At 34.2% G+C, this 24,342-nt stretch overlaps 1 protein-coding gene across 1 annotated transcript; it reads left to right on the plus strand.

Annotated features, from left to right (window-relative positions):
- The first annotated feature begins 2,495 nt into the window (after nt 1–2,495).
- On the plus strand, nt 2,496–22,760 carry LOC123559642 (speckle-type POZ protein-like). Its single transcript, XM_045351615.2, has 11 exons — nt 2,496–2,638; nt 3,774–3,972; nt 4,796–4,917; nt 5,806–5,957; nt 8,097–8,224; nt 8,746–8,923; nt 9,336–9,391; nt 10,563–10,685; nt 11,336–11,478; nt 12,587–17,002; nt 17,931–22,760. Exons 2-10 carry the CDS (start codon nt 3,934–3,936, stop codon nt 12,729–12,731), a joined length of 1,086 nt encoding a protein of 361 aa, XP_045207550.1. The 5' UTR covers nt 2,496–2,638; nt 3,774–3,933; the 3' UTR covers nt 12,732–17,002; nt 17,931–22,760.
- Nucleotides 22,761–24,342: the final 1,582 nt, after the last annotated feature.

Raw genomic sequence — 24,342 nt, forward strand, 5'->3', positions numbered from 1 at the left:
AAGTTCTGGTCCTAAAAACTGTCTATTTGCCTCTTTCCTAACACAATGTCCACTGTCTTTTTATATGATCCAATGTGTTTTTGAGTATCTTATGCGGTTTGTACTTTCCTCTCAGGTCTTGTCCAACAAAGTGTCTGTCTTTCTTTTTCTTCAATGCATGATCAATGTATGATGTCCCGACGCACAAAGTTTTTTAGAAAAATGGTTTACAGACTGATATTTTCTCATTTCCTAGTACAAATGAATACTGTCTGTCTACTTATAGTAGTTGCTTTCGTTTTTTCTTAATATTTCCATCCTTGTCGATGTAAGTTCTAGTGGGTTTTTCTTCAACTTGTGAACAAGCGTTTTGTTTTGGCCACCTTCTAAATTATTTATCAGTCACATCTGAAATTTGTTCCACAGTATATTGAGGTATACGGTCTGTTTCACCCTCTGACCAATCGCTTCAGTCGTCTGACATCTAGAATACAAAAAATACATGAAGTAACATTCAAAACATGACCATGGTTTTCATGAAATCATTACATTTTGATGAAAGTCCCAAATGTAAATATGCATAAATGATAAATAAAGTTTATATGACTGAACAATTGTTGAAAAAGACGTTAAACCCGAACACACACACACACACACACACACAAGTTGATAACCTGTTAAATTCATTACACAACTAATGATGTTTTAAAGGCACAGGGGTTATGGCGTCAGTCAGTAAATCCTTAGCAATAAAAACCCAAATTGATGTCATGTGTCATAAAATATGTTTACATGGTACTGAATGGAACACGTAAAAGTGTACACAGATGAACCTTTTTCTTTAGGATTTTCTATAGAATACATTCGAATTCTATTTTTCACCTGGTCAAGAACATGTCTTTGTTACAATGTACAAACAAAGCCTGTTTTATCATGTTTTATCTAACATTCGACTGGTATAATTATTATACTATTTTTTGGATAAATTGAGCTAAGACTTAAAAAGTCTTGTTCTGAGAAATGTATATGTGCATATTTTCTAAAAATGATTTTTAATTTAACTTCGCCATGCATAGTGTGTCTTTAAGTTACTATTTACATACATAGAACGCAAGAGTACATTCCAATAGGTGAGATGTAATTTAGATAATATAAACTTCATCTAATGCAAAAGTATATCTATTTTTGAGTCTTATTAATTTCATTAAAAGCAAAGCATGCTTTCGTCACATTGAATAAAATGACATTTTGTTTCTTATAAATTAAAATGAAATAATATATACATATTTATAAGAAATGTTATATATTAATAATTTGAAGTTTGTATATTATAATCGAAATTCTTACCTTTAACGTATGAACATATTGCTTCAAATAAGAACAGAAAATGTTTCACTTCGTCAACATTATAATGAGTCCAAACATCTGGTTGGAAATGTACATTCCAGAAAAATATAAGTGGAAAACATTCACGATTGAAATGGATAGCATGTTATAAGCATAAAAAAGTGGAAACAATGGCTTATCTTTACAAGTCATAATTGCCCTATATTTGCATACCTGTTTCTTGATATTAGAATGTAATAAGATCTGGAAGTATACTCATTAGCCAGAATGCCCTGTTAAACAATAGAGTTAATAGGCCAATAGAAAAATGTAGTCTGATTAAAATTTTAAGCCCTATCTGCGGATAGGGCTTTCTGGTCTGATGATACTTTATGTAAATTGTTCAACATTTCTTCTTCCAGAACTAGATATCACTACTTAGCAGGTTTTGGCAGTCTTGTATTTTTGTAAATTCAAAATTATATTGTCTGCCAAATCCACCTATCATACAATAGAGTGATATGGCTCCATAAATGCGTGTGTTACTAAAATACATAACATGTTATAGAAATAACTGTTTCTGGATGGCGTCTTCTTTGACTTTAAAATCATAACTGATTTGATCTTTATTGAATAACTATTGATAGAAATGAAATAGAATGGTCCAGATTTTACCAAAATGTGCAGCTTAAAGTGATAAGTCAGAAAATATAAAAAAGCTAAAATCGAAAATTTGCATGCATAGGGCTTTCTGGCTCTAATACCTCGATATGTAGTTCGTAATACGTCATTTAAAGCACGAGAGTCATCTTACACCCCGGGGTGTAAGATGGATTTTTCCAGCACCGGTAAAAATACCGGAAATCCCCGTCTGGTATGCAAGAAAAAATTATCCAGGAACGTGTGTGCGCTTAAGTCATTTAGTCACAAGAAATTGCCCCTTTGAAACTATTAATGGTGTCACAGTTCCGTGTAGGAAGGTAAGGATTTGTACTCTGAAACAGGTCTAGCTATATGACAGCTCTGTGAAAAATGTTAATTTTGTTTATGATATGTATAGTAATTACCATCTGGAGCAATGATATAAACTTCTTCCCGGATACCATTTAGGTCTGTGTGACCTATAGAGAAAATAATATTTAGTGCTGTTGAACCCTATGTAGATTTAGAGGTCAGAGCCTATAAGTCTAACTGCGCATGCGTTACCGGAGATAAATAAAGGAAATTGAGATTTATCGACTTATTTACAAAATTACCAATCTTTATGTTTGTTAAGACCAAATTATATTCAAAATGTAAAGAACACGTGACAGAGTCAACCCATTTTATGTTGGTAAGTTGATGTATCGAAATATCCATAATTTTTACAAAAGTATGACCCCATCACTGATGATAATTTTTTTTTACAAGCGTCGTCTTGTTCCAGATTGACTTTGGAAATATGGTCCTAATGAAACATAATTATCTGCTTGTTAGTGTTCAAAACAGCCATAGCCTATACCATTAAATTGTAGGTGCATTTGGGATAACACAAAAGTAACTCAAGCTGTCGATTCCATCAAAATTTATGGTTTGTTGATAGGACCAGGAAGATGGAGTGGTAGACCAGTGCTTTGCGTTAAAGCATAACAAATTTATGAGTTTGATACAAATACATAATCTGTCTGCCCCTTTCTTCTGTCCAAAATTAAAAATTTATCTTAGAGCTTACACTGATCGAAACTATTATAATCTGCGAGCACTTGTCATGATCATGTCTGGAATATCGAGCATAGAGTTAGGGGCCAAATTATTTTCATCATAGTAATTTGGTTTTCATGGGTCATGGTTATTGATACACATGAACTTATAGGATGGGCATTATCCCGTAGTAGTCCCCTCTATATACTGAATGAACAAAAATAATAAAGGGAAGTAAAAAATACGTTGATTTAGAAACCTTTCTGAATGTCATATTTAAATAAATAACATACTTCATTCTGTAGAGAGGACTTATGGGATAATGCCATAGAATTTTTTTTTTTTTTACTCAGTAACTTCTAATATAAATTAAATATGGTTACTAAGATATCTACATCGTTACAACCAACAATTGATTTCCGATTATGACTGGATATATAGGCTAGAGCTCTTTCAGCTGAATAACTTGAGTAAGTAAAATATAAGACTGACATCTGCTTTGAAATATATTTGCTTTTTATAGGTAGAAAATGCCTTTTTTAAGGGTGCCTTATCTAAACCTTATCTATTGGACAGTGATACCAGTTTACTGAATTTATCAATTCAAAATCTATTTAGTTTGTGATAATATATTAATTACTTTACTTTGCACAGAATAAAACCAATATAAAAGATACAATGTACAATTCTAAGTGTGACATTCTGAAAGTAACTGTGGAAATTTACATTTTACTGCTGTAAATCCACTATAATGGTATTCTGTTTATGAAGTATTTTCTGTTTTTTAGAATTTCCTAAAAGATCTTGATATATAGAAGATTTTTATCTGGCTCCACATAAGCCGCCAAGCTGTCGTCCGAAGCATTAGAGCGGGAGTCGTCTTCGACGTCGTCGTTGGATCACGGCAGGCTGGCAGTCTCCCGTGTTTCAACGCCGCCACCCCCAGATATGTCATGTCCAGTTGCAGAAAACTGGTGTTACACACAGGTAGGTTAAAAATGATAATGCCTTGGAAAGTTAATTTGTTAGTGGATTTACAAAATAAACCTTCAATGTGAGACTGATTTGAAGAGGAGTTAAGGGAAAAGCTATTTAAGGCGAGCAGTTAGTTATATTATGACACTGTGAAAATATACAGTGAAACTGAAATATCCATAAGAAGGTAAAACTAAAATATTTAGCATATTTCAGTGTTTTAGTGTTTCTGCAGAGCTGTCATTAGTAACAAATATTCACTTTCACTAAAACGCTTTGGACATGAGCTGTCTGAAATTAAAAATGTTACTTTTTTTCTTTCTTAGATCTTGAAGGAAATGAATATGCTGTGTTGTTCTCCTATACTTTCTTTGTATTTATGTTGAAAATGATTTGGTAAAAAACTTTTGCAAAAAAGTGTGCATGATGGTCGTCATCTATTTGCATTATTACCATAAAATTAGACAATGAATAAATTTTGATTTGTGATATGTAATAAGCTGCAAAAATTCTTTTGCTCCTTTTTCCATGTGCAAAGTTAAGCAAAAAATTTTGTTGTGCTTTGAAAATTTTGCAGTCATCAACATTGCCTAGTCCAAATAGTTTTTGTGTAATCATTGCTTTGAGTAAAGTCCCAATGCAGAACAGTTTCTGCCTAATTTTTGCCATGATGTAAGCCCCTTATCAACATAAAATACCTAAAAAAAAATAAAGAAAGAAATAATGGTATATGAAGACTTTTAAACTGACCAAGATTGAAGGACTTTGTAGGAAGACTGTTACAAATGTTACAAATACATTTTCATCTGATTTTTCTGTTCTATTTGTTTTCCAGGTGAAAGTAGTGAAGTTTTCATATATCTGGACAATAAATAACTTCAGTTTCTGTAGAGAAGAGATGGGTGAGGTTTTGAAAAGCTCAACATTCTCTGCTGGAGCCAATGACAAATTGAAATGGTAAGTTTTACAACTTTATTTAAATATTAGGGAATGGATTTTAACTGAATGCAGCTTATATACCGATATCTGTTTGTTTCCATGTAAGGTCAGTATCCTAGTATATGCAGTATTTTCATGTGTGATATACCCACAAATGAAAATGTAAAATTTGATGCAGCTGATAAAACAAAATAAGAACCTAATGTTTTTCTTGTCATTGAAATGATGTGATGTCTTCCTGTTTACAAATGAGCCGCGCCTTGAGAAAACCAACATAGTGGCTTTGCAACCAGCATGGATCCAGACCAGACTGCGCATCCGCGCAGTCTGGTCAGGATCTATGCTGTTCACTTTTAAAGCCTATTGGGATTGGAGAAACCGTTAGCGAACAGCATGGATCCTGACCAGACTGCGCGGATGCGCAGGCTGGTCTGGATCCATGTTGGTCGCAAAGCCACTATGTTGGTTTTCCCATGGCACGGCTCAAATGTTGATTTCTTTCGCTTTGAATACACTACTGCAAGGAAATTATGCCATAAAAGAAATCATTCATTTGATTTTATTTCTTTGATCAGTTGTTGAATATTGCATGCAAGAAAGGTTGTAGATGCAGATGGGAATATGCAGTTGTTAGGCAACTACTCGCCTGGTATTTTTTAACTAGACAGGGCCTTTTTACTGCCCAGACAGTTACATGTACTTTCATGCAAGATATTCCCATCTGCACCTACAAAGTGAAAGAATCTTATATTACAAGATGTACATATAACAAACTTGGCACATGTTTGTGAAATCATATGAGGTTATTTGTGTGCTGGATTTGATTTGATTCTGTGTAATTTTGACCTTAAACTTGTCATTAAATGCGATGGTATTAAGATAGACACTACCTCTCATTTCTTTCAGGTGTCTGAGGGTGAATCCAAAAGGTTTGGATGAAGAAAGTAAGGATTATCTGTCCTTGTATTTATTACTAGTCTCCTGTAACAAGAGTGAAGTACGAGCCAAATTTAAATTCTCCATACTAAATGCAAAACGAGAGGAAACTAAAGCTATGGGTAAGTAAGGAAGAAAAATTTGCATTGGAAATAGTTCAAAATTTTTTGGTGTTAAGCCATAATCCATATTTTAAAATGAGAAGAGTTTTTTTTTTTATCAAAATGTCAAATAGATTTATATTAGTTTGATACTTGGCACATGCAAAACTTCTTTCTTAATGATTCATCTGTATACTTAAGTTTTTGATTGAGTTATGTGTCTGCCTGTCATATTTTGTGTTAGTTTCATAACTCAGACTTCCAGTGTTTTGATGCACTTTCACTTTATCTCTGATATTGCTTAATGGATTTGCCTTCAACCCCCAAAGAAGCTGTTCCCAATGATAATACAGATCAAATGGGACAAGGTCCATAATACACGCACAGATATTTTTGTATAATGGCCTTTATAGCTCACCGGAGCACAAAGTGCTCAAGATGAGGTATTATGACCGGTCATTGTCTGGCGTCCGTCCGTCCGGCGTGTGTTGTCCATCAACATTTGCCTTTTTGAACACTCTAGAGGTCTAAGTTGTGACCCAGTCTTTATAAAACTTAGTCAGAATGTTTTTCTTGATGATCTCTAGGTCAGGTTCGAAACTGGGTCATGTGGAGTTAAAAACCAGGTCACTAGGCCAGATCAAGGGAAAAGCTTGTTAACACTCTAGAGTCCAAAATTTAAGTTTGAAACTCGTGAGAATTGGTCAGAATGTTTGTCTTGATGAACGCTAGATCAAGTTCAAATCTGGGTCATGTTGGGTCAAAAAACTAGGTCATCCGATCAAATCAAAGGAAAAGCTTGATAACTGTCCAGAGGCCACATTTATGATCCTATCTTTATGAAGCTTGGTCAGAATGTTTGTCTTGATGATCTCTAGGTCAAATTCGAAACTGAGTCATGTGGGGTCAAAAACTAGGTCACTAGGCCAGATCAAAGGAAAAGCTTGTTAACAGTCTAGAGTCCACAGTTTAAGTTTGAAACTCATGAGAATTGGTCAGAATGTTTGACTTGATGACTGCTAGGTCAAATTCGAATCTGGGTCATGTGAGTCAAAAACTAGGTCATCTGGTCAATCAACGGAAAAGCTTGATAACACTACAGAGGCCATGTTTATTATCCTGTCTTTATGAAACTTGGTCAAAATGATGATCTTGGTGATCTTTAGCCCACATTGGAATCTGGATCATCTGAAGTCAAAAACTAGGTCACATTTTAAAATCAAAGAAAAACTTTGTGCATGCAGTAGAGGCTGCATTTTTCATTTGATATGCATGGTCAGAATGTTTGTCTGCATGAAATCTTGGATGATTTTTTTTTTATGTGGGTCATGTGGGGTCAAAAACTAGGTCACCAGGTCAAGTCAAAGAATAAACTTGTTTACACCCTAGGGGCACATTTTTTATTTTATCTTCATAAAACTTGGTCAGAATGTTTTTTATCATGAAGTCTTAAATTTCAAATCTGGGACACATGGGGTCAAAAACTATGTCACTAGGTAAAATCAAAGGAAAAGCTTTAATACACTCTAGAGGCCACTTTTTTTTTCTCCAATCTTCCTGAAACTTTGTCAGAATGTTTGTTTTCATGAAATTTTGGACAGGTTTGAATCTGGGTCATGTGGGGTAAGAATCAAGGTCACTAGGTCAAATCAAAGGAAATGCTTGTGTACACTCAAGAGGCCATGTTTTTTGGTCCAATCTTAATGAAAATTGGTCAGAATATTTGTCTCCATGAAATCACTACGTAAAACATGTTTACATCTTGGCCCTCTTGTTAACTTAAAATTTCAGGTTTAAGTTTCGTACACTTTCACTGTATTTTTGGATGATGTATGAATTTAAGTAAACTTTGCTTGAAAAAGTTTTTTTTGCACTTTCCCTGTATTGTTAAAATGTATTTGCTTTTGACTTGGAAACAGCTGTCCTAGTCATCAGACTTCTCAGTGTAACAATACATCTGGCACCAGTATTTTACATATTTATATTTCTGCATAAATTTAGGATAAGATTGTATATTTCGCTTTGAACTGAAATCACCCTTTGGATTTCCCCCCATTTTATTATTTAACCACAAAGTAGTGAAGTGCACTGTTTCCTGTGGCAGCTCATGTTTTATTGTTTTGGTCTTTTACAATTAGTTGTGTGAAATTGCTATTACAGAAAGTCAAAGAGCATATAGATTTGTTCAAGGCAAAGACTGGGGATTCAAGAAGTTTATTCGAAGGGATTTCTTAATGGACGATGTGAATGGATTGCTTCCAGATGATAAATTAACCATATTCTGTGAAGTATGTATTCAGTCTACTTAGTACATTTGTGTATATTCATTGTGATAAGTTGATAACTACAGATACATAATGGGTAAAAAAATATTAGGAATTATTATATTAAGTGATAAGTTCTCTACTGGATGAAAGCCAGTTCATGGGAAGTAGGCTTGCTCCTTATCTGTCTGTCATTCTATCTGTCCATTCCATTCTTGTCTGATTCATAAGTCTGCCATTTTATAGATACAAGATAAACATTATACATGTACTTCAGTGTTTGACAAAACTGCAGTAGTTGAAATACCAGAATTTTGTGTTTTATTGTGCAAGTCATAGTACACAGACATTAAATAATCTTAATTATTTCATTTTCCATGATCTTTAAAAAAAAAAGGAACAATTCCAAGATAGAGGTCAGAAAGAGACTTGTAAATGTCTGATTTTCAGTTGACTTGTAAATGTAAGATAGTTCAGTCTTATTTCAATGTTGTAAATGAGAAAGTGCTTAAATACTTCTCTTACAATTTGTCTTTTTTTTCAAGGTGAGTGTTGTTGGAGATACAGTCAATGTATCAGGCCAGTCTAACTGTACACCAGTCAAAGTGCCAGAATGTCGACTAAGTGAAGACATGGGCAGTTTATATGAAAGAACATCGTTCAGTGATGTGACATTATGTGTTGGAGGCAGAGAATTTCAGGCTCATAAAGCCATTCTAGCAGGTACCTGCATCTTTCTTGATTATTTGTATTTGGAGAATTTTCTTTGTATCTATATTGTCAAATAATTCAAAGCCTTTTAGCTCTCCTGAGCACAAAAAACTAAAAAGCCACCCAACTTTCCAACAACATTACCTGTCAGTATTTCGTGGAAACTAAAAATCTTCAAGTCAGAAAACACTGACATGCTTTCAAAATATTTTTCTTGCACGACTTTATACCAAAATTGTTCAAACAAGTTTGAAATAGGTGAGAGACCTAGGGCCGCCATAGCCCTTTTGTTCATTAGTGGATAGCTTGAAAATCATAGTAATCATACAGATTTTTTCTTGTTCTAGACTTGCTTCAGGTACTATCCAGCTTTATAATTTAATATAATGTAAATTGTGCTTAATTTAGTCATTTTTTATTGCAGCAAGGTCTATGGTATTTAATGCAATGTTTGCCCATGAAATGGAAGAAAAGAAACAAGTAAGTATCATTATTTATCAAAACCCATTTTTTTGTTTGACTTAGAAATTTTGTTCCAAGTCTTGTATGTAAGCTCCAGAAAGTTAGACATTCAGACTTCACACATGTCTAACATCATCATGAGATGACCTCAAGTGGCGAGTTACATAACTCTAGCTTTTCTTTTGTTGAAGTCATATCCCTTATAAAGATAGCAATTTTGTGAAGTTTTGCATGTAAGCATGGTTCTTGGGAACTACTACACCAAATTCTCCACACATCTTTTGCATCATGAAATAATCACCAAAGGCAGGTTTCATAACCCTTGATTACATTTTGCAAAGTTATGCTCCTTTTTATACTCCAAGATACAAAGTATAAGGAGACTATGTTGGAATCAGAAATGTCCATCCGTTGATCTGGACACCCATCTGTTGTGTCCACTCTATGTCATAACTGCTGGTAAGATTTTTTGTAAAACTTGCTTTAGTTATTATCCTCATCAAGACAACATGCTGCAGAGCAAATAGTCCAAGATTCAAGGTCAAGGTCACCCTTGGAATCCAAGTGTCAAATAGCTTAGTTTCATGTTGGCTCATGAAATGTCTTCTTACCACTTAGAAGATTTTCATAAAAGTAGCATCAAGACTCAAGTATATACCTCACCAGATTGATGTACAGAGTCCAAGGTCACCCTTGGAGGTCAAAGATAAGATAGCACAACTTTGTGTCCACTAACCTGCTTTGAAGATTTTCATGAAACTGACCTCAAGTATTTATCTTGTCAAGACAATATGCAGAGCATACAGCTCGGGTCACTAGGTCCAAATGTTATGTTGTTGAATGTCTAACAAGACTTTTCAGATTAATTTAAATTCTCTAAAAACTTGGGGACACTTTTCCCTATAGCTGTGTATAATGGAACATTTTCTTATAGGAAACTGCTGTCCTGATTTCTTAGTTATTTGACAGAGTTATTTCTTGGTCATATTGTTTACAAATTGTTTACTGTTTGAGATGTGAAATTTTGGGCCATCGGAACCCCCTACTTGTACTTTAAAATTTTGGTAATACTTTCATATGTATGCTGTTGAAGGATGGTATGATATTTTTAGATAGTTGAGTATGTTGTCATTAGACAGTTCTTGTACTGAACATAGTGGATATAGACAGTCCTTGCTTTTTATTTCAGAATCGTGTGGATATAGCAGATGTAGACCAGGAAGTTATGCGAGAAATGTTACGCTTTATTTATACAGGAAAAGCTCCTAATTTAGAAAAAATGGCAGATGATCTTTTAGCAGCTGCTGATAAGGTAATCATTTGTCTTCTACTGTTGGTTACTGTGTCAGTTCGCTCCTGTTATTGCTTTTTTCCATCCTTTCAGGGATTGACACTAAGAGTGATCCCCTGGACCGTAGATTTTCTGAGGGGTCCAGTAAAATCAGAAAATTGACAGGCCCCCAAGGTCACCAGAAACTAAGAAGTGATCAGTCCTAATCTAAGTAACCTTTATAAGAAGATGTGATAGTTAAAGTGCCGAAATGTTTTTGTAAAGCATTTTTTTTGCTCCCAATTTTGACAGCGCTGTAAGAAAATTCAAGGGAGATGATCACTTTTACCTTACACTGCAATTTCAGAGGAAATTTTCCTGACATTTCTAGGTGCATACTTCAGTGCCTGTAGGACCTTCATTAAACTAACTTGGCTTTGTTACATTCAGATCACTGTGTGAAGTCCTAAAAAAAAATCTTTTATGCTCTAAGAGGACTCATTTTTGCCTTGGGTCATCGTATCAATATAAAGTTTGAAACTAGGTTACTGGTCAGGAACCCAGGCAATCCTTGCATGTATCACTTATGTATTTGATTTGTTTACATGATAATTAGATAGAATACTGTTTAAACTATAGCTATAATACTCATGTTTCTTGAATTCATTTTAATTGAAACTATTATTTTTCAGTATGCTTTAGATCGTTTGAAAGTTATGTGTGAAGAAGCTCTGTGTTCAAATCTCACCATAGAAAATGTCTGTGAAATACTGGTGCTGGCAGACCTACATAGTGCTGATCAGTTAAAAACTCATGCCATTGATTTCATAAATAGGTAAGACTGATAAAATGCTGATAAAGAAATAATAAAGGAGTCCTTGTGTTTTATCAGTGAATTAAGATATATACAGGAGTTCGGATGCATAATAAATCGTTGTAATTGGTTATCTGGGGTAAAGAACTAGGTCAGGTAAGCGATACAGGGCCCTCATGTTTTACCTTTTATGATTCAGTATGTCATGACTTAATATTTACATTCACCCTATTCTTTTCCATTGAAATTTATGACGTTCATTTCGTATGAACAGCAAAGGAAAGGCGCAAAAGTTACGTCATCGTGGCTCAGTGATAACTGACCGCTGTTATGACGATGTCTGCGTATAGTCAGCGAGAACGTTCCTTAGATGACGTCGCAGTTGTTCTGTCTGGTGAACAGAATGGCTGGGAAGCTGATTTTAATGTTGAATGCTACAAAATATGTGCAATTTATAATATTATCTTGTTGTACCCCCCGACAACAAAGTTGTAAGTGGGGGGTGTATACTGGTTTCAGGTTGTCTGTCTGTCTGTTCGTAGACACAATCTTGTGCACACCAACTCTCCTCATCCCCTTGACACAATTTAATGAAACTTCACAAAAGTGATCAGAAACAAGAGTAGTTGTGCATGATGCATGTTAGGTTCTTTCAGAAATTTTTTTGGAGAGTTATGAGGCTTTGTTTATTGTTACTTTACTATATACATAGACACAGTCTTGTGCGCACCAACTCTCCTCATCCTCTTGACACAGTTTTATGAAACTTCACACAAGTGATCAGTAACAACAGTAGTTGTGCATGGTGCACGTTAGGTTCATTCGGGGAAAAAAATGCAGAGTTATGGGACCTTGATTTTTGTTATACTATATACATACAGTTTGCATATGCAATCTTGTGCACGCCTAACCTCCCGAACGGGGGGTACATTCATCACCTTCATTGATAGCTCTAGTTTACAAATGGAAATATAGTGTAAATATTAGAAATGAAACTATAAATATGTCATCACACACAGAAAATTTCATTTCTTGAATATCAGAAGAAAAAGGTCAGATGAGAAACTTATGATAGCACTCTTGTTTTTAATTGTATGAAGATTTATACTTGTTGTTTTAAAAATTTCAGTCACGCAACAGATGTCATGGAGACACAAGGCTGGAAGACATTGATAATGAGTCACCCACACCTGATTGCGGATGCATTCCGTGCTTTAGCAAGCCAGCAGAGTCCACCATTGGGCCCACCAAGGAAACGCGTTAAGCAGTCCTAGAACATTGAGGACCGATTGTGATAAAAACGTTGTTTTTGGGCTTTCTTTATGAATGTTTTCATACATTTATTTAAAAAAGAATAGTTATACGGGGATCTTGTGCATTGTTTGATGTATATGGTACTCATATGCCATCAGCTATATACTAAGAGCCAAGGAGACATACAACATGTACACCATTCACACCTGTGATTGCTCTTACTGCAAGATTATTGGGTCAAAATACATCGGCCAAAATGTTTTTGATCTTACAAGTGAACAACAGCTTCTTTTGTTGAGCATTTTATACATCACTGTTAGAGAAAAAAGCAGTGTTCTCCTTCAACATGTTGTCAAGGTAATGTGACATTGTTATTTGAATTTATTATCACACATTACTGCCATGTTGCCAAGGTATGTAACACAATAACATAAATGTGTCATCACACATATCTACCATGTTATCAAGGTATATGACATAACATTGTGAATGTCTACCATGTCAAGTTATTTGACAGGATAATGTGAATGTCTTGCCATGTTGTCAAGTTATGTGACACAATAATCTTAATGTGTCATCACATATAACTACCATGTTTTTAAGGCATATGACATGATTATGTGAATTTGTCATCATGTAACTACTACCATGTTATCAAGTTATAATGTGAATTGGTCATTACACATAAATGAATTTGCACTGATATTTGTAAGATTTTCTATGTTCTGAGCTAAACTATGTGTAAGAAGAGCTATCATAATCGCCCAAGTGTAGGCATGCATCCATTTTTGTTAAAGTTTGGTGAACTTTGCAGGTTTTTTTTTTTTTTTTTTTTTTTTTTTCACTCCTTGGCTTCAAAGTTAAAATATTTATTCCTCATTATCATCAGTATCTTTCCTTTTTAGAATTTTAGGTAAAATAGTCTGTGTACATCCAATTAAACTGAAATTACTCATTTAAATTCATTACCCTGTGCCATGATGGCGGAGGTGAATAAAGTAGTACAGTCCGTCCATCTGTCAGTTTTTTAAGGACGATACTATAAACCCATTGAACGGAGTGTTATGAAATTCGACATAATGATAGATGGCAGTGATGTGGAATCTAGGTCAGGTTTGAAAAACTGGGTTGAGGAATTTTTAGTTGTATCCCACATAAAGACCAAAACTATCCCAGCACAGTTCTTATTTATGCTTTTATGATGTTAAAGAATAAAAGATACAGGCTTGTTTCCATTATGAAAAATTTCAAAGAATTCCTTTTTTTTTTTTTTAAATATGCAGCATTTCACTATCCAGCATCAGAATAGTTATGTATATTGCTGCCTCTTATTATGTCAGTAGCTTTTTGTTTGTTAAAATCTTAAGAATGAAAAAGAATTTTGTTACAAAAGTAGAAAAGCTTATCAGTGTCGGTATCATATACAGGGTTTTTTAAATATCTCCCAATGTGTGAAGGGATGGACTTGATTTTGTTGTCTGTCTTACTGTTTGTCATTAAAGTTTGTCAGAAATACTCGCCTTTAACTTCTGGTTGGATTTCAAACAGACTTGGTAGGAAAGTGCTATAAATGCTAATTTGGTATACTATCAGTATTTTCAAATGAATGATTTGTTGCCAGTTATAGCCAGTTGCCAGTTATTAAGTCAGTTTATCACAAGTATATTTATATTTTCCCAAACAATAAAATTGTTGCATTATTTAACATTTGAACATGTCCGTCCTCTATTTTGACCAGCTATTATGCATTCACTCTTGCAGTATGGGATGTTGTACTTTGGGAACACAAGAGCTAAAAAAATCAATTTCTACCTCTAAACCACTGTTCTGATTTTGAAATAATTTCAAAGGAATTTTCATTAAGTTAACATTTACCAAGATTTTTCAAATTATACTGATTTATCAAAAAACATGGCCACTAAGGTTTGTGGTCACCTTTATCTATACAATGGAAACTTTGAAAATCCTTGCAGAAATGGCCTGCTTAAGTTTAAAAGTATTTCAGACAAATGACTCTTGAGTATTTTACCAAGATTGTTCAAATTATTCTGATTCTTTAAAAAAACAACAATGCCCCCAGCAGGCATGGTCATGTTGCCCTGTATGTATGTAGTATAAACATGAAAAATTTTCTTGTCAGAAACTTGTAGCCCAGTTTAAAAGCAATTTACACAAATACTCGTTTTGGTGAACCTTTTTTGAAAATCATTTAATTTTACAAATCTGCCATAAAACATGGCCACCAGAGCTAAAACTTTAAAAATCTTCAGATTACATCTTGCTAGCACTGGAGGGGACTATAGGAATGCCCTCCGTCCATCCGCCAATCTGGATCCTGCAATTAACTCAAAAAGTATTCAAGCTAGATTCATAAAACGTATATATTTGTATGTGAATAGAGGGCAATATACAGATTATTCATGTATATGATTTATGCTTGTAGGTCAAAGGTCAATATTGAAGGTCAAGTAAAAAATTTTTTTGCTTCATAACTTTTATATGCATTGATGGGTTATCTTAGTGCTACACAGAAATATTCCCCATGATGAGACAATGTGTGAACACATGACTTATGCTTGTCGGTCAAAGGTCAAGGTCACTTTTGAAAGTTTTCCACCGGTAGGGGACTACTGTATTGCCACTGCAATACTTGATAACTTGTTTGATTTTAAAATAATTTCACAGAATTGTCCCCTGGCAGACCCTGTACCAAGATCGTTCAGATTAATCTGTTTTGTCAAAAAATGTTGTCTTCTAGTTATTCCTGTTTTAACTTTGAATTATCATGGCCTTCTTGTGTGAGACTGTGTAAAGTTATACAACATCAACTTAAAAATACTGTGAATGGGAATATTCCTGTAAAGGGGCAGATTAAGATGTTTATCAGTGTTTTGCTACATAAAAAAAAATATGTATTTATTTTGTTGAAGTGTGATTATTTTTCATTGTCCTTTAATTCTTTCCTTGCATATATTTATTAAGTTACGATTTAAGTGTGATTCATATTGTTTTAAATGAAGGATATATTTGTGGAGTTACACCAGAGCTGTGACAATTTAAAATATCATGATAGTGAGAGAGAAATGTCAAAATGCAATATTATTCTTCCAGTTTTAGGCTCTTGCAATTAGAAAAGCAAGAGCGAAGTACTATAAAATGCTAGATATTATTATGTATTATTATTCCCCATCTTTGAAAAAGAGATGGGCTATTTTTTGCTCGTGTCTGTCGGGTTGGTCCATCTGTAGACATAGGATTAATGAATAACCAGAGAAGGCTTTGGCTGTTGTAGGTCAGACTTCATATGAAGATTGCCTTTGATAGTAGGTGACCCCTACTTTTAGGGGGTCAGTAGGTCACAGCAGTTTTGAAACTAAAAATTACATACCGTGCTACTTGTGACAGGCCATCGTGAGGGGCATTTGTGTTGCACAAACAGGTTTTGATTATTGACATTATTATTTCTTTTTCAACATCAATATTTTTAATGTTACGTTTTCTTGTTAAACGAGCTTTTTTACATTTTGCTAAGTTGCAGCTTATGTTTTGATATTTTGCAATTTTTCAGTGATTTATTTATAAAAAAAAAATCTTTTCATGATGCTTGAAATTTATGAATTTTTTTAATTGACATTATCTATTGCAATTTGGTATGAATTAAAAAGGTGGAGATGTTATATCATATCCTAGATAGGTTTGTTAGTTTCCTGGGTTTTCTATGTCCTTTTTGGCAAAACAAATCACTAAAAGTAAAATAGTAAATACAAATATTGTCTAAATGCCTGCATAAGACATTTCTGCATTGATTTAAACAGGAAATAAATCATTAAAACTAAAGATGTGTTTTTAGGATGCCTGTTGAAATGTAATAGTGTGATGCATGTTTACTTTAAAGTTTGTATTTTGATAGGATAGTTAATTTTAGCTACAGGAAGAGGACACCATTTAATTGTTGTTGTTTATATATATTTCTAGAAAATATAACACTTCCACTTGCAATTTAATGAAACAGTGAAAAGCAAACTATCTTTCACCACAATATCTTGAAATTTGAGCCACTTGAGGTAGCATGATTTTGGAACCCAATGTGACATATTTTAATGTGTTTGTTGTCTAGATCAGTACCAGAAGTTGCTCACCAAAAAGTCAGCTGGTGTGGTTTTGAAATAACATCACTGACATGGTTTAAAAATGCATTCCTCTCCATTCTGCAATAGATGCTCCATACCAAAAATAGAGAAGAGTTTGCCTTCTAATAACAGGTCACATTATTACTGTGTAAAATGTTACCGTATTTTGGTGTGTATTGGTCGCGGTAATGTATAGTCCGCATCTAATTTTTGCTCTGGAAATGGTCGGAAAATTTAACTTCTAGCGTATTAGTCGCAGTTAAATTTCGGATTTTTTCCCCAGCAATATTAATATTTACCGGCAAAAAAGTTATGGCGGCGGCCATATTGATGCCGCGGACTGAATTATTACCAGAACCTGATTGGTGGAAATCGGACAGTGTTGTTTTCGTTTCCAACCGTTTCGTACCAACAGTAGTATCGGTAACAGATTATATCAAAGAAAAGCGGCTTTTTGACACTAATTGGCAGCAGACGGTTTGCGTTTACATTCTGTTATCATGCAAGTTTAAGTGTGAATTGTTTGCACAGCAATTATAACACCTTTCCGTGTCATGTAATTAACCGCGTTCTTTTGATTCTGAGTAAAAAGATTAACAAAATATCTCTTTTTGGATTTTTTTCTTTTATTTAAAAATCAAAAGTAAAAAATTATCTTTCAAGTTTTTTAATACGCTCAGAATTAGTATAAACAATGTTTGGAATGGAGGACGGATCTGTCCAGATTTTATCCAACCCAGAGTACATGTCAATGGCGTCCAGTAAAACGAAAGTAGAAACAAACGTAATTCAGTCTGCAAAAACATCTTTGAATTAAAGTCATTCGTAATTTTAATAGTCTGTATAGGTTATTTACGATATATTTTATTGAAAGTAACCGCTATTGGTTGAAAAGCCGCCGATATTGATATTTTTTATCCATTTTGTTCGTTCGTAACAGATGCACGTAATTTTGCGAGAGCTACGGTCAGAAAATTTGCCCGAAAAAAAAAACTGCTGGCAATGTTCTGTCGTATAGGTCGCAGGAACTTTTTCAGGCAGCAGAATGGGTAGAAAAAGTGCGACCTATACACACTGAAATACGGTAAGCAAAAAAAAAAACACCATTTTTTAACAGAGGATTCTGATAGTGACAATGACCGCAAATATAACGTCTTTGAAAAGAATACTTGGCATCAGAAATATCTTACTTCTATCTTAAATCACAGCGTTTTTTTTGCTCAGAATAATTGATTTTTGTATTGATTACAGGTTTTCTATCACAAAACATGATTTGTATTTTATTTCTTTCTAAATAACTAGCTTAGATGTTGCCCATGTCTGGATAAAAAAAAACCTGACTAGACTATATATTTAATGTGCCCCTTGAAAGAAGAGTGTTTTTTGGGGTTTTTATTTGTTCTCGGTCAGTAGGTCATTCTATTGACTGGCCGTGTGGTTTCCAACCAGTAACTAAAGTACACTTTGGCCTACAGTGTCAGACTTTGTAGGAATGCAGCAACATAATAATCATCTCTTCCAAAGAATCATTAATGAACTTGTGAATACCCTTTATCCAAACTTATTACATAGTTTATCAGTGAATTTTTGACATACACAGAAATGGTTTTGAAAAATATCAAATATGGGTGAAAAAAAATCAGTTAAAACCATTGAAAAGCATGCAGTAACAGGAAAATTTGTTTGTTTTATTTTTAAGATCAAATAATGTCTTTCACTCATGAACACTAGATCCTTCTCATGAAAATATTGCAGCATGTACATTTTTGTACTATCAAGAAAATTTGTTTGTTTTCGATGTTTAATTCAATTTGAAATTTGTTTGTATTGTTTCAAGAGTGCTGCCCTATTTCTGCAACCGTTGCTGTATGTACACCTGAATCATTTTCCTTTGACATAGATTAAGGATAGAATTTCTGTTGTGAAATTTAACTTCATTGTAAAAAATTATGAACTTACTGTTGAGCAAACAGACATATGTTTATGTTACTATTTGTGGTACTTGTTCTAGGGCTTTTCATCAGGAAATTGGGAAGAGGCCTTGGCCTTTCAAACTGGGAAATTTATGCAAGATTATTGTCCATTTTGGGAAAAATAGTCAACCGGAGACTAATTAAATTTATCTCCCCTGAAACATGGACTAAAATCCAGGCCATGGAACATAACAGATTAGACTGGTAATGCGTCACACTGGTTCTGTGCACTGTTAGGCTATAGTGCGACAAAAATAGATACCAGACAAACACTTCCTCTGGAAATATTAAAATGTAAACAAAATCTTAACCATCTGTTGGCATGATTTTGGGAAATCTTGCCATGCATTTTTGGAATTATCTCTGCTACAGTTGGGAAAATATAGTATATTTTGGATTGGGAAGTGACCTAATATAGGCCTCTGTTATATAAGGATGAAAAGCCCTGTCTTCACACTCAAATGTAATTCAACTACAAAAACAAATTCCTGGATGCACTTTTTCATTTATATAAATGTCAGACAAAATGATATCCTTTATTGCAGAATAGACTACAAAATTGCTTTTCACCTTTATGGTAACTTATTATGTTGTTGTCAGAATATTGAATGAAATTGCCTCCATTTATTTCTTGCATTAAAGTTTGACATTTCTCAGAGGTCGTGTCGAGAAGGGTTTTTAGCATTTGTATTTGTGTAGTGTCAAGTGCTGTTTTGATGGTATTGTGTATGAACAAGCATGAAGATTTGTTTATAAGAAGAATCAAATAGATGATCAAATGATAGTGATTTTTTGGACAGATTCTGTACTAAACGGTGTTTGTACATAGAATTTTATGAGAAACATAAGTGCGGTAAGTAGTAATGACATTAAATTGAAGAGATTTTGATTGGGATTTTACAAAATGTGGATGTAGATTTAGCATTTTTTTTTTTTTCCATGCTGGTTGATAATGAGGATTTTTTAGATCAAGTCTTAATCTGGTTTCAGTAAACTTGTTATTGGTATGATCTTTACACATTATGTATACAATGTACATGTATTTGCACACAGTTTTCCAGAATACATGGAGGTAATGCAGTGATTTTTTAAGCACAATGTACAGATCAAATTTTGACTCCATTTGGCAAGATTTTAGTGTAGACTCGTAGATTTTACATACTTGCGCCTTTCTTTCAGTTTATGCCATACAGACATTAATGCTTGTAACCAATTTTGTCAAGGAAACATACTGTTAAAAGAGAGCACTTTTACTGTTATTAGCTCTCCTGAACTTTATTCAGGTTGAGATATTAGTATAGGTTGATGGTCCATATCTGTCATACATGGTCCAACGTCAACAGTTCTACTTAAACACATTTTCTGAAACTTCTGGTGAGAATTATACCAAACTTGATTTGAAGCATCGTGGCTTGGACCTCTCAGTTTTTCACATATGGTTCTGCTTGGCCCCCTTAGGGGCCACCAGAGCTAAAAATAGTAAAACCTTTTATTGATTTCTTCTCATGAACCACTTAACGAGTCTTCACCAAATTTGGTCTGTACCATCTGTTTAATTTATTCAGATAGCACAGTCCTATTACGTGGCCACCAGAGTTAAAAATAGGAAAACCTTATAACAGCTTTTCATGAACCAGTTGATGGATCTTCAACTTGGTAGCATGTTTTATGTACTTCTCTCAGGTTTGTTAATACAGTTCTGCTTGACCACTTTTAGGGGCTGCCAAGCAATAAGTAGAAAACCTTCCAACAATATGTCTTGAACTGCGTGATGGATCATCATCAAACTTGTATGGGCCACCAGAACTAATAGTAGAAAAACCTTTCATTAACTTCTTCCAGTGGTAATAATCTTCACCAAACTTGTTACATAGCATATTTGCATATAGACCTGTCTCTCTTTTATTCAGATGAGTTGGCTTATTAAGAACTGCCAGAGCTACAAATAGAGAAAAAAACACTTTTTCTCATAATCCACTTAAAATATTTTCAGTAAACTTTGCCTGTAGTATCCTAGAATGGATCTTTCTCAAATTTATTTACATGTTTCTGCTTGACTGAAGGTTGGGGCTGTTGCAGCTAAAATAGAAGAATCTTTTAAACAATATGATGGATAAAACTTAATCAGTTGCACCGTTAGTTGGACCACACTTAAGTTTGCTGTAATGGTTACGCAGTTTGTGGCCATCACAAAACGTTCAAAAGGTTAAATCCTTAGGTGAGTGACTTAGCCTCTTATGTTTTTTGTTGTTTGATTTGAAAATTACCATTATGCATACACCAATTAATGTAATAGCAGTGCTAGTCAAAGATGTTTTTTACTTTTTTTTAGATTCTTAACAAAACTCTGTACCACTAACATTCTGTGTACTTATTACCAGTTATCTTCCCTCTTCTATACTTAGTACATGTACTTTATTCCATGTAAAATCTGCTGTAGATAAGAAAAAATAGGATTCCTGTAAAATTCTCTTGTTTTTTTTCCATATGTTTCTTCTTCTGATAATTCTTGTCTTAATATGTTTATGCATGAGTAATGTAATGTGAAAATGGTAAATTCTTTAGTTTTTTTAAAAAAAATTCTAACACATTGGGCAGACATATGTGGGCTTTTAGCACTTATGTTGGCTCTTAAAAAATTGTCCTTTGTTAGATTTTATAGTTAACCTTTTTGCTTGAATGTTATTTTGACTTTCTAAGACAGTTTACAGTTCTGTTTATTTTGATGTAACATAATCGCCAACTATCTTGCTTGATGGAAAGCCAACATGATTTGATCACAAGTAAGTTTTTCATCCACTCAAAAAGAATTTGAAATGTGAGTGAAGCTGTCAAATTTGGAGTATCTTGTTTGTACCAGTAACAGTATATGTGAAAGCAGAATGTTTCAGTAAATGAAGCATGTAATTTTCATCTTTGGTCCACCACACTTAACACATGATGATGTTATGAAAAGGGAAGGTACTTGATTTGTTTTTGTTGGAATTATCATCCAGTTGACACAACCATAGGTCATAAAGCAGCTGTCCAGCATTTGAAGGTAGAGGAAGACTGCAGGTGCCCCTCCCGGCATTACTACAGGCACCTTGGTAGAACCACTGACCTTTGGTTAGCTAGCTGGATGGCACCCTTATATGATAGAATTCTATTCCCTAAGCAAGGTTAAGAACCCACAGCCGTGAGGGGCAAGTGACAAGCCACTGAGGCCTGGGGAATTGAGTATTAAGTTTCAAGTTATTTCTGTGTAGGCTTAAACTTGTTAGAATCTCAGTTTGTTTGTGATAATATAATTCTGAAGGAGAAAAATTGCACACTTACTTGTTTGTTGCCAGTTGTTACAGTTATCCTTTAGTAATCTAAAAAAAAAAAAAAATCTTACAATCCGATGTAAAGTTGTCAGTAGTCAAGAAGTTTTGATAAAGTTGCTTTTTTATATCAACATGGTATATAGACACACTGGCATACAACATACCTTATATATTACATACAAGGCAGTTTAAATACTTCTAACATTTACACACAATCATAAGTATATATATATACTGGTTAAGTTGTAGGGTTGAAATAATTTTTTTATTGTCAATTTCAGTCTGTACATTCTCCAGTTTTACTTCCATAGAAATGTCTTCAAGTTGCAGATGAAACACTTAATTTTTTTTACCCTGACCTGATTTTATTCCACTGGGTGGAAAAGAAAAAAATATAATAATTGTATGAAAATAGTTTGCTGATCATGTTCTTTGTTGCTGTTCATGTATTGTTTACATTTTGAGTGAGAAAATTGTATAAATAAATCTGTCTATGTTGTTAATATCCCAACTTTCTAATTGTAGCTAGGTTATTTATATTGTTAAATCACTCTCTGACAAGTGACATGTCTTAAGGATTGGATGTATTACACTGTACACTTTATCTATGTAAATACTATTAAAATGTGTAAATCCTTTTCAGAAATTTCTCCTTCTTACAAATTGTCCCATTGTTTATGTGTAACATCTTTATACAGCAGATTGTCCCGTTATGTGTAGGAACTTTATACAGCAGATTGTCCCTTTATGTATAACATCTTTATACAGCAGATTGTCCCGTTATGTGTAGGAACTTTATACAGCAGATTGACTATTATGTGTAGGAAGTTTTATACAGCAGATTGTCCAGTTACGTGCAGGAAATTAATACAGCAGATTGTCCCATTATGTGTACGAACTTTACACAGCAGATTGTCCTGCTATGTGTACGAATATTACACAGCAGATTGTCCCGTTATGTGTACGAACTTTACACAGCAAATTGTCCCGTTATGTGTACGAACTTTACACAGCAGATTGTCCCGTTATGTGTACGAACTTTATACGTAGGAGCTTTATACAGCAGATAGTCCGTTATGTGTAGGAACTTTATACAGCTGACTGTCCCGTTATGTGTAGGAGCTTTATACAGCAGATAGTCCATTATGTGTAGGAACTTTATACAGCTGACTGTCCCGTTTTGTGTAGAAACTTTATACAGCAGGCTGTCCTGTTATGTGTAGGAACTTTATACAGCAGATTGTCCCGTTATGTGTAGGAACTTTATACAGCAGATTGTCCCGTTATGTGTAGGAACTTTATACAGCAGATTGTCCTGTTATGTGTAGGAACTTTATACAGCAGACTGTCCCGTTATGTGTACGAACTTTACACAGCAGATTGTCCCGTTATGTGTACGAACTTTACACAGCAGATTGTCCCGTTATGTGTACGAACTTTATACGTAGGAGCTTTATACAGCAGATAGTCCGTTATGTGTAGGAACTTTATACAGCTGACTGTCCCGTTATGTGTAGGAACTTTATACAGCTGACTGTCCCGTTATGTGTAGGAGCTTTATACAGCAGATAGTCCGTTATGTTTAGGAACTTTATACAGCAGACTGTCCCGTTATGTGTAGGAACTTTATACAGCTGACTGTCCCGTTATGTGTAGGAGCTTTATACAGCAGACTGTCCCGTTATGTGTAGGAGCTTTATACAGCAGATAGTCTGTTATGTGTAGGAACTTTATACAGCAGATTGTCCCTTTATGTATAACATCTTTATACAGCAGATTGTCCCGTTATGTGTAGGAACTTTATACAGCAGATTGTCCTATTATGTGTAGGAACTTCATATGCAGATTGTCCATTATGTGTAGGAACTTTATACAGCAGACTGTCCCGTTATGTGTAGGAACTTTATACAGCAGATTGTCCTATTATGTGTAGGAACTTCATATGCAGATTGTCCATTATGTGTAGGAACTTTATACAGCAGATTGTCCCGTTATGTGTAGGAACTTTATACAGCAGATTGTCCTGTTATGTGTAGGAACTTTATACAGCAGATTGTCCCGTTATGTGTAGGAACTTTATACAGCAGATTGTCCCTTTATGTGTAACATCTTTATACAGCAGATTGTCCTGTTATGTGTAGGAACTTTATACAGCAGATTGTCCCGTTATGTGTAGGAACTTTATAAAGCAGATTGTCCTATTATGTGTATGAACTTCAT

Source organism: Mercenaria mercenaria, chromosome 10 (assembly GCF_021730395.1).
Source record: "Mercenaria mercenaria strain notata chromosome 10, MADL_Memer_1, whole genome shotgun sequence".
NCBI lineage: Eukaryota > Metazoa > Mollusca > Bivalvia > Venerida > Veneridae > Mercenaria > Mercenaria mercenaria.

Coding starts and splice junctions, on each gene's coding strand:
- LOC123559642 (XM_045351615.2), top strand. CDS start 3,934: ATGTCATGTCCAGTTGCAGAAAACTGGTGTTACACACAG. Junction 4,918..5,805: donor GCCAATGACAAATTGAAATG/GTAAGTTTTACA, acceptor CATTTCTTTCAG/GTGTCTGAGGGTGAATCCAA. Junction 11,479..12,586: donor GCCATTGATTTCATAAATAG/GTAAGACTGATA, acceptor TAAAAATTTCAG/TCACGCAACAGATGTCATGG.